At 42.9% G+C, this 11,564-nt stretch overlaps 1 protein-coding gene across 1 annotated transcript; it reads right to left on the bottom strand.

Annotated features, from left to right (window-relative positions):
- Positions 1 to 615: 615 nt before the first annotated feature.
- Positions 616 to 11,139, bottom strand: RAB39A (RAB39A, member RAS oncogene family). The gene is made up of 2 exons (XM_065730056.1): positions 10,817 to 11,139; positions 616 to 1,508 (listed from the first exon to the last, which is right to left on the bottom strand). Exons 1-2 carry the CDS (start codon positions 11,137 to 11,139, stop codon positions 1,082 to 1,084), a joined length of 750 nt encoding a protein of 249 aa, XP_065586128.1. The 3' UTR covers positions 616 to 1,081.
- Positions 11,140 to 11,564: the final 425 nt, after the last annotated feature.

The raw sequence follows: 11,564 nt of genomic DNA, 5'->3' as shown, positions 1-11,564 counted from the left end.
TAGAATAGTGCTTCTCCAACTTTACTGTTTGTAGCCTAGAATTAACTTATAAATCCTTTCCTCTTCAAACACTAACACTTCTGGCGTTAAAACCTTTATTTACATTTACTGGCTGAGACCAAACCAATCTTTATTCTGCTAAAATTCAAACCCTGGAACCCCATGGGTTGCAGCACTTAAACATTTATTATTACTTCTAGACAGAAGTACTTTTATTTTTTAAAGCTAGTATGGAAATTACTTGTGTAAATGAACATCACAATTTAGGTATCGGTGTGGCTATGATAATTGTCCAGCTGAGGATTTGGCCTCCAAAACAGAACTCGAGCAGTTGGGTAACCTGTTTTGTATACAACTCAAAAAGCAACTGGATCATATGTGAACAGTGAAACATTTAGTTTCACTGGTAATTCAGAAAATATTCAATAGTACATTTCATTGTTAAATTTCATTGCTTCTATTCCCCTTTTCAGTATACAAATAAATCATCTTTTCTAAAACATTCTTTCTCTTTAGTAAGGCTTCTATTCATAGTCGTATCAAAAGTGTTTGCTATTGGAACATTCTTCCACCTTGCTTTATTTAGTTATTGTTCTTGTGGAATTCTACTTTAATGCTGATAAGCAATGCTGCATTTGTGTAAAGAATCACATTAAAAAAGTATAACGTATGATATTTACCTGCCCAAAACTAAAGCAGGATGAACAAAAGTAAAAAGCTTGTCTCATCCTCTCCTAGCAAGACTTGATTTTAATCTGTATTCAAAATACAGAGCCCAAGATAGGATGTTGTCTTGATGGTTATTGCACTTTCAAAGTGTCTTGCTATAGGATTAATGTTTCCTTTAGCAATATATCATTTCTTTTCCCGAAGACCACAGAAAGATGTTGTACTCTCTAAACGAAAAAAACCCCACAAACCTTAAAATCTTATGAAGTTGTGAATCAGAAGGATACAAAAGCAAGTTATCATTCTGTGATTCAGCTATGTCGTGATCTAATCTTATTTCAGAATTATTATTCTGTTTTTAGGTTGGTGTCATCTTCTGAACACCTGATGTGCTCTTTGGCATGCTACGAATTCAGCAGATGCACTGTCTTCTGGGCTTTACAGCTTCCTCTGATGAATGTACAACATTTGGAACAAAGCCACTCTTAACACCTTCCCATCCATCTTGTATTGTGATTTCTCCTTTTTTCACAAGTTCATAGATGTCTCGTGTGAGAATTGTAAAAGACTCTTCGACATTTGTGGCATCCTTTGCTGAGGTTTCTATGTATTTCATACCACAGTCGGATGACAGTTGTTCTGCTTCTTCTCTTGTAACTTCGCGCTGTGACACTAAGTCACATTTATGTCCTACCAACAGAAATACAATCTGAAAGGGCTGTACATGCATTTTTGCTTCTTCCAGCCAGTCTTTCACATGTTCAAAGGATCGCCGGTTTGTGATGTCAAAGACTAGCAAGCCGCCAACAGAATTGCGATAGTAAGATCGTGTTATTGATCTGAAAAGAAAAAAATCAAGGAACAAGGAAAATTAAAATACATTTTCACCTTATTTGTAAACAGGATGCTTTTCCATGCAGCAGCTTTTTAAAATCTACCGTAAGTTTTATGAATCATCTTTGCTTTTTTGAAATTGGCATTTATTATCTCCTCCATATGTAAAAGCTCATTTTTCATTTTCTCTTACATTCAAAAGCCACCTTCTAAATGTTCCTGAAGTCAACATTTCTAGTGCCAATTTTTAATGGTGAGCATTCTGCAAAACACTCTTTATTAGCAAACTGTTGCACATGTTCACAAAATAATATATATATATATATATTGTCCAATGCTTGTTAGCTTTAAATACCAACTCATTCAGTTTTACACAATCATCCATTTAACTTTGATCTAGTTGGTTATTTCAAAGCAAAATATGTAGGCCAATGTCCAGAAACCTGTATCCGTTTGTATTCCTTACGGACAAATTATTTGACAAGAGCTGTACAGATAATCTCTGTTACTTGTGCTTGCAGAGATCATCAGATAACAGGCTAAGAAAGAAAATCCCTCAACAGCACTTCAGAAAATTGGCTGAGCTGGGCACACACTTGTTACAGCATCGACAAAACAAATTCTGCTTCCAGGAGATCTTTCACGTGGAGGTTGAAAAGCTCTTTATTAATTCCATTTACTCTTTTTTGGCATGAAACTCCCAAGAGTAGTGACGTTTTCTACTTTTCAGCTCACTATGTTCCAGACCATTCACCAGAATTGATTTTGCAGGAAGGAGATCCTTCCTATGAGAAGATTATTAATATGTTCTAGAAGGAAATATATATGTGCGTGTATATAAATATATATATATATGTATATATATCAGGTCTCTAATCATTCTAGCAGAGAGGCAGGATGGAAAAGGTGAGAAGAGATATTTTAAAGGAAGTGATTGGCCTACCTAGGATTGGATGCAAACATTAGTTACATAAACATATAGCAAGTGTGCATGTATAAGTTTTCTCCAACTGAAATAAGACAGAAAATCTATATTAACTGTCATTTTTGAAATAATAATATATTCAAGAATTAACTATATTTTATCATATGATTATGGAGAGAATGCAGCTTCAAAACATTTTGAATTGAGATTAACTCTACACAACAAAAAATATTTTCCATTAAAGGAGCTCCTTCTTACTTTCAGTTAATCACATTTAATGTAGTATTTTCTAACAATTTGAACATTGAATTATAATTAGGAACAGTAGTTACATTACAGATAGGTAAGTGCACAGATAGATAAGGCTTAGATTTCTTGGCAGAAATTCATTCAGTCACAGCAAACTGCATCTGAAATTGTTTCATTTAGATAACAGGGAGAGTTTGTGTTCCAAATGTTTTAGAAATATCTTTTCTACATTCCCAGCAACAGAGACCATGGAGTATGTCTCTGAAGAATTTGAATGTGGAGACAACATGAGCTTACCCTCAAATTGATTCAAACAGCCTGGATATGAAAAGTGACCATAAATAAGGGGTGTTGTATTTTATGAAGTACTAAATAAAGATACCACAAAGATCAGCTTCAGGTTTTCTTAATTTTTTTGTTTTTGTCAGTAGAGAACTTGCAAACATCATAACTGGTTATTTTGATAATAAGTGGTTTTAGAGCAGATAATCAGTGGTTTTAGAGCAGAAATGTGTGACAAAAATGGGATCTGGTTTGGAGCAATGGAACATAGTCTAACCAATTTTCAAGAAAAAAATCTCTGTTCTGATAACATTTATGCTGAAGAAATGTATCAGCAGTTGAAGAAAAGCTAGTATTGAAAATGCAATGCATCATCTACTGAGCATATTTATTTGGAATTTTGTTGTGTCACGTGTTGATGAGATGAGAACCAACGATCAGTATTTCATGTATTACCATGAGCTTATATACAGGTGTCTGTATTCTCACCTGATGTAACTTAGTTCCATAGAGCTATGTCAGTTAACACTGGCTGGTGATCAAAGCTCTTATTCTTTATGTAAATGTTGCCTGAAACAAAAATGGTTCAAAAGCACCTGTAACTTTCAGCAGAAAAAAAATGAGAAAAACATCTGGGCACGTGAACATGGCAAGTTGTTCAACAATATTTGAAATATCCTACAGGTGCAAAATATTTGACTTAAATATAACAATTAGAGAAAAATAAAAAGTAGACAAACGCTTTTTCTTATTGGACGTCCTAGTTTATTTTGTTTTATTTAGTAGATGTTCCCAAGTTATTTGGGAAGTGAACAGTGTAAAGTGAATGTACCTCCGCTCATTCGTGCTCTATATCACACCAAGAATGAAAGTTGAAAAACCACATTAGCTGCAGTGGTTTGGTAGACTTGGTGGGTTTTTTGTTTGCTTTTGTTTTGTTCTGTTTTTCTTATGAAACTAAGTGCAAGAGCAGATTTTGCCTCATTAATATTATGGGTAAAGATGACAGGACTTCTAAGGTGCCTTCAACAAGGCTTAGATAAAACTGTAAGGCCAACATGTAAAGCTGTGCTACGCTCAGCTGCATTTCTGACCATGATGCCTAGGCAACTTCTCCAGGACACAAATGCTTTGCCTGTGTGTGGGCTGCAAGCTGCTTGGCAGACACTGCCCCCCTTCCCACAGCCCCTACCCGGCTGGTACCAGTTTGTGTGTCCAGAAGGGTCCTGCTTGAAAGGGCTTCCCAAGAACTCACCTAGCACCATCGATGGGCTCAAGCTCCTCACAAAATGTAGGTGAAGTTTCAGTGAAGATACCTACCTTCCACACAGTTTCCTAATGCACTACTTAGAATCATAGGACATCCTGAGTTGGAATGGACCCACAAGGATCATCGAGTCCAACTTCTGGCTCCACTCATGAACACCCAACACCCCAACTCTATATCTGAGTGCTGTCCAAATGCTCCTTGAACTCCAGTAACATGGGGCTGTGACTTGGTTTTAGGCGACCTGTTCCATGCCCACAACCCTCTGGTGATGAACCTTTTACTTACACCAGAGGGAAGAGCTCACCTTCACAAGATGCAGGCTGGTGTCCAAAGACCACTCTAGGCATTCTGCTCAGAGCACTTCTACCTTTAGAGACGTTACAGATGTCAATATATTGCATATGTACACTGTCAATGAGAGCGCGAGGTAGCCAGCAAAGTGTAAGGAAGGCTGTCATATGGAAAGCTTGAGAGTTGCTGGCTGCAGCCCCCATAGGAAAAAAGGAGGAGCAGAACTCATCTAAGAAGTTGAATGAAAGGGTGGAGGAATACATTCTACCCTTCTGTTGGATTTGTGTAAAAGAGACAAGTATCACAGGGCCAGTGTGCAGAAACATTCCCTTACCTTAGTGGCTAAAATGGGCTCTTCAAGGGGCAGTTCCTAAATTCTGAACCCAGGGATACTTGAGTATTTCATCCAGCAGCTGTGTAATGTAAAATCCATAAAGGCTTACACCAGTGATTAGACTGTACAGCACTGCTCTTCATAGCAAAGCCCTTAATCACTCATTTACAGCTGTACTACTGCCTCTTGGCTCAAAAAATCCTGTACTCTTCTCTATGCAGCACCAGAAGTGAAAACACTGACCCAGACTGTTAAATGGCCTTCCTGGTTAAGTTGCACTGCTAGATTTTGAAAGATACGGCCAAACACACTTTTCCTGCTACTGGCATGAATATTTTGTGTTGTTACTGTATAGAAGCAGCCAGAACTGATCAGACAGCAAAGCAACCAGACCTGTGGTAGGACTGTTGTATTGTATTGTAGGTTGCACAGACTGTTGATGCACTCGGGGCCATGATAATTGCATTTTATAACAGCTACAGATATAGGCACAGATGCTCCACAAACAAGGAGAGTATTTTTCATTCCCTTTTCCGCCTTTGGCCTCAGAAGGCAATTCCAGGCTGTGCTCTTCAAGTGGCAAAAGCCTCTCAAAGCAGGGTTGGCTTCAGCCTCTTTCCCAACACCATCATGCCCCCTTTGTTATGCTGGGTAATGTCCTGCTTGGATGGCTGTGAATAGAGTATACCTTTAGTCATTGTGAAAGGAACCTTCCTGACACAAGCTTCTGAATCTTGCTCCAGAAACCAGCCAACTAAGAGCGAGATCTTCTAGTAGCTTTTAAAAAGTTATTTCTCAGCAAACTTTATGTGACCACTGAAAAGAAAAAGCCTTCAGTACAAGACACTTTTCTCCTATAGGAAAAGCACCATCTCAGTGATTATAAAGACCAGGAAGCAAGGATTTCTGAGTTGGCTACAACACTGCAGGCTAGAAAAGAGAAAACTTGATGGAGATGTGACAGAAGTATACAAAACTACGAGGGTCCTAGACAGAGCAGGTAAATATTCTCAGTTAATCTTCAAGTACAAAAGCCTGGGGCTGCCTAATACAGGTAGGAGTCAGATTCAAAAGAAATAAACAAATAAAAAAAGGGCTCTCCATTAGAGCAGCTGGTAGGCTTGCAGATCTACTTGGGAAAGATGCTATGAATGCGAAGAGGCTATCTGTATTCCACAGCTGATCAAGCACTGAACAAGAGGCTGATGGGGTTTAGAAAATAGACAAACTGCACCACTCAAGAAATCCCTCAAGTTGAGTACAGTCTAGCAGAGTACTCTGGAGAATTCGAAGACTCTATCAGAGACAAGATACCTGAGTACAGACCTTAGACAAAACCAGACTGGCCCTCTCTGTGTTCTTTCACAAGCAGAGAGTCCACCAACATCATTATACTCTTTGGTGAATGTTGCACAATCAGTCTCTAAAAGCAAGCTGAAGTTTTTAACTCCATTACTGTTGCTATTTTATGAGAAGAAAAAAACCTCATGGTCCTGCAAGTTCTTAAGGTCAGGATAAGGAACGGGCTACAGGTGAAGTTTGATGTTATCCAACTCACATATAAGGGATGTTCAAATTTCCATTGCTCCAATTATTTCCATGCTAATCCTAAATTATTCTAGAAATAATGTCTTCCCATGTACAGTACATTTTGACTCAGCTAATTAATTGTCTTAAATCTAGCATTGTGGAAGGGAATGTGTTACTGGCAGCACCATAATTTATTAACTGTGGGAAAGGAGGGAGAGGAGAGCATTTCTTTTTAGTAGAAAGTGAAAGCCTTAGGCTAGGGACAGGGTGGGATCACGGTGAAAAAGTAATGCCCAACCAGTGGCATTCCTTCTAAAATGGGGAAGATGGCAGTGGCATCTTGAAGACCCTTCCTGCAGACCCTTCAGAGGAGATGCTGATTGGAAGTGGGAGGCAGAACTAACTGTGTATTTAGAACCTGGCAAACCTGCCTGTGACTGTGATTGAGAGGAGGCTGAACTCTTCAGCTGAGCCCTGCATCTGTCTTTATTCATGTGTCTTATCTTTCTGCCTAAAGCACTTTGCTTTTCTGCTCCTTTGAGCCTGACACTGCTGCCTTTTCTCTCTGCTTCTCTGTCATGGGAGACTGAACCCCCCCTTCTCAAAGCCATAGTTAATGGATGTGCCCACACCAGACTATTCGTGTGTGTCTTTGTCAGAGTAGTGAGCTAATGTTGTTCCAGGAGGGAGTCTGCCTTCTTCCTGCGGCTGAGCTAAGTGAAGGGAAGCAGCATGCCTGCTGTAGAGCTCAAAGGGGATCAGTGTGGTGTGCACTCCTCGTGTTGCACCGGCCTGTTCACAATGGGTGTGCTACAGTCCACGTTAAATACCCAACGTATTATATCACCTTTGTCTGATAGGTACAAAAACAGACACAAGCATTATTGAAATGGTAAATCTTGTTTTCTTCCCCCTTCCTGAAAATAAGATATAGTTACAAAGTTCCTTTAACTTGCAACACTCCTGTGCCATTGTTAAATACAGACTGTCCCGGCATCTTCAAGACCATTCTTATTTCTCATTTTTAGCAAAAATAATTGTATAACATTTTGTGAAATGTTTGGCATTTGTAGTGAATGAATGGTAAATTCAGATAAAGAGCTGGAAAAAAAAATACTTCAGAAAATACCTATCAGAACCTGCTAAAAAGCTATGGCTAGTGTAAGTGTGAATAGAGAACCACGGCACCTGGACACTGAATGCTATAACATCCCATTCCATGTCTGTAATTCCTGGAGGTGAGACTGCTCCTTATAAGTTCAATGTTATGAAGCACAATAACAATATCTTGGAATGACTTTCTTCTTCACCCCACAGGATAACTTTAAAGTCTTCAGCTTTAATTAGGAGTAGTTTTTAAATGCAAAACCTAGATTCTTTTTGAAACTTTGACTTCTACTGTGGAGTACGTGTTAGCTCCACTCATTTATTCTGATTAAACTGGCATAATGGCTGGGGAGAATACTGTCTCAAACAGAAGTCTTTCTCCTAGATTAATCTAAATATTAGGTTAAAGATGTAAGATCCTAATTAATACTCCTAAGGAAAGCCTTGGTAACACAATGGCCACTGAGCAATTGTTTCTGAAAATGAATTAGAGGATGTTTTAATCACATTAGGATGACTTTAAATCAGTCACAGTGCTTCTTCTCATGATCTTACTGATCTTTACCGGATGAACCAAACTTTCTTTAAAAGCTTTATCTAATTTTGAAGTTACTTTTATTCCAGGACTAAAGACCACACTGCAATGGTAGTTAGTTTGAAAATAAGTGCAGCTTCCTCACAAAGAAGAAAAAGGATAATTCTATTTTCAAGGAACGTATTAGAAACAGAATGCACCTAGTTAATATCATGGTCTACTACAAAGTGAGTTAATGTAACTGAAGAATCCCCATAGGATTAAATCTCTAATTTCCTGAAATAAATTCTTGATCTTTGCAGCACTGCTTTGTAAACTCGGAAGATCCATTATTTAAATTAATTGTGTTGGATTCAAATACAGGAAAAAAAACAAACGAATCACAGTGAAGCAGAGAATGTGACACACAAAGCCAAAGCCGTGGGCTGCTCTAAATGACAGCTAACCTCAAAAGATCCTTAAAAGGAATCAGGGTGAATCCCATATTTCCCTTAGTCTCCCTTATAGATCTGAGGACTAACCAAGCCCGCAGGTTCTTGTTCTATTAAACTACTGGAGGCACTGGTAATTTTGGCTGGCACAATGGGAGCTTCTCCTTAGTGATGCCTCACTGGTATCAAAGTAAATGCAGTAACTGCACTGGCAGAGCTCAGTATAAGTAAACTGTCTAACACTAGCATTTGCAGTTTGCTTACCCTTCTTGTGGAAGCATTAAGAATTACTTTACATGATCAGTAATGCAAACAATGTGAGTTAAGGATGATTTCTAAGAATATGCATGAAATCCAGTTCAAATAGAGTGGCATCAGTTAACCAGACACATGTAAGAACTTTTCCAAAACAATCTCCACAAGAAAATAAGTGTTGTATTTCAAGAGGGGGCGATGGCAGGTGTGTCCCACCTCACCTGTCCCCTGGGCACGCCCCTGTTGCCCCAGGAGGTGGGAGTTATTACACAGCCAGCTTTTTGCACTGCGCACTGGGAATTCCCTGAGGGGCTTTTCAGACAGGCTTTGCTCCCATCAGAAGTACCTGCACAAGTGAACCAGAGCAGAACTGGGAATCTGAGCTGCAAACTGCTTTGCATTGCACAGAATTAGGTTACTTCTCAGAATAATTAGTTCTTCCCCAAGACAATCCTTGCTTCTGATCTGCAGTCTTCTCCATTAGCAGAGAACAGAGTATGCAAGTTTTTAACCTGTAGTGTATAATTTAGTAAAATATTTATAGCTCTCTTGAGCAAGCATAGAACAGACTTTACAATAAATGCTATGGTATTTGCTACAACAACTGACAAGAAGCTCCTGGCAGAAAAACAAACACAGATGTTTAAAACTGCTCCCTCCAGTTTGTAACTGCTAGGTATTAAAAAAAAAACACAACATAGATGTACACCAGTGGTAAATGTTAAAGCAGCTGAGTGCATGACTCATCACTGCATATCCCCCGAGCATTCACCATGGCTATCATCTGAGTTAAAATGTATGCAAAACTCCGTATTTGCATTCTTTCCAGCCAAGTGCCTTGTCATTGGCCATCCCAGCTATTTGTCAGCAAATTCAAAATGAAGAGATTACATTTCCTTAGTCACTTGTTTACACGTATTTCATGCTCTTTGCTGGCACGGAGGATGAAAAATGATAAGAGCTTGCAATGCTCACCGTCATTTCTTTGCTGACCCTTCGGAGTCCTGCCCGCACAGACATGTGTAAGCCTGTGACTCATGCCTGCCTGAGAAAGTTTTTTTGTTTCACTGTAGTGCTTGAACAAAGGGATTCGCGCCCCTTGGCAAGATGCTGAAATCCCACCTCCAGCAGAGTGCCAGCATCTGCACAACTGTTGCAGAGGAAGAGAACAGAAAGGGCTCTGTTCTCATCAGAAAGTGACCCATTTCAACCCTGCTGCTAAACCCCATAACAGGAGTGTGGGCTAAGCTCGCGTTGGAATAGATAGATGGGCTATCCTCTTGTCTGAATTCACATCTACTGAGCCCTAGAACCAAACTAAAACCCACGCAAAAATTACTGCTTGTTTGTGATGGAAAGGAGAAAGGAGAGGATTTGGCTCTCAGCACAGCATTTCAGCTACACTGAAAATGACCAGAGCATTAGTGAAGGCTCCTAGCAGCTATCTGTGCCAGGCAAGTGCAGAAGGCAGATGAAACCCTGAGAGGGGACTGTCCCTGGCTGCCCTGTGACTTTGGCAGTGCCAGGGCTAAGCTGGTACTTACAGTGCTGCGGTGCTGCAAAAGCAGCAAAGCAGGGAGGTGGCCTGGCCTCTCCTGTTTGCATGGGAGGGAGCAGGAATGCAGTAGGGAGGGCAAGTTCTGATGACAACGTAAGAAATGGAGAGCAAAGTGGGGGTCACCGGCTGGAAAAGGGAAAGGATGCTGGGAAGGCTTTGCAGCTCTAGGTTCAGGACTTTAGGGTAAACCTAGTAGAGTGAGCTGTGAAGGGAAGGGCTGAGAAAGGAAAGGCTGGGGAAGGAGGAAGCTAGGAGGGGAATCGAATGGCACGAGGGTGAGAGCAATGGTAGGCAATAGGGTGAGGGTAATAGTAAGTGGTGGGGTGAGAAAGATGGTAGGCAATGACATGAGAGTGATGGTGGGCAGTGGGGTGGGGGTGCAGGTAGGAAGCAGGCAGGACTCTCTGGGGCGCTGCAGCTGGGAGGAGGGGAGTGAAACGTGCCGGGGTAACGGCAATGCCCCTGGGTGGTGTGGAAGGACGGGGGCCCGGCGCCGGGGCCAGAGGTCGGCGGGGCTGCGGCGCTGGGCGTGTCGAGGTCCCCTACCTGAAGCGCTCCTGCCCCGCCGTGTCCCAGAGCTGCAGCTTGACTCTCTTGCCAGGCTCGATCTCCACCAACCGGGAGAAGAAGTCCACCCCCACGGTGGGGTCGGAGTGCAGCGGCCCTGGGAAGCGGCCCTCTGTGAAGCGGTGCAGAAGGCACGACTTGCCCACGGTGGAGTCGCCCAGCACGATCAGCCGGAACTGGTAGATCCAAATCGCCGCGTCCATGGCGGCCCCGGCCTCGCCCGGCTTCGCCTCGGGCTTCTCGCGGGGGCTCCTCCGCGGCCGGTGCCTGCACCGCCCACCGATCGCCCCGACGCCCGGCATGGGCGCGGCGGAGGGCGCGCGGGATCCGGCCGGGGGCAGGCGGGAGGACTGCGGGAGTTCCGCGACGGGCGGGCGGAGGCCGCGTCCCCCCCGCCCCGCTCCCGCGGCGCTCGAGGCCGCCCGCGCTCGGCGGGGCGGGGCGGGGCGGGGCGGGAGGGCGGCGGTCCCCGCGGGCGCTGTCCGTTCAGCACCGCGCCGCCCTCACCCGGCCGCGCTGCGGCGGCGGGGCCGAGCCGCCCGCCGGGGCCTCCCAGCCGCGGGGTGGTGCCGCCCGCCGGGCCCGCCCCGCAGCGCCGGAGCCGAGGGAGGCGGAGGGGGGGTAGGGGGCCGTGGGTCCGGCGGAAGGACCGGGAGAGGAAGGGACGCGCCGCCGAGGGAGTGGGGAACGGGATCGTGCGGGAACGGGGGAAAAGGAAGGAGGAGGC

Source organism: Cyrtonyx montezumae, unplaced genomic scaffold, assembly GCF_038088225.1.
Source record: "Cyrtonyx montezumae isolate F1298 unplaced genomic scaffold, pur_monq_1.0 scaffold_12, whole genome shotgun sequence".
Taxonomy (NCBI): domain Eukaryota; kingdom Metazoa; phylum Chordata; class Aves; order Galliformes; family Odontophoridae; genus Cyrtonyx; species Cyrtonyx montezumae.
This window is presented reverse-complemented; position numbering and strand designations above follow the sequence as displayed.

Bases quoted from the DNA above. Each gene is read 5' to 3' on its own strand.
- RAB39A (XM_065730056.1), bottom strand. From the start codon at position 11,139: ATGCCGGGCGTCGGGGCGATCGGTGGGCGGTGCAGGCACCGGCCGCGG. The intron at 1,509-10,816 runs GTAGGGGACCTC...TTTTCTTTTCAG, and splicing joins GCGGGGCAGGAGCGCTTCAG to ATCAATAACACGATCTTACT.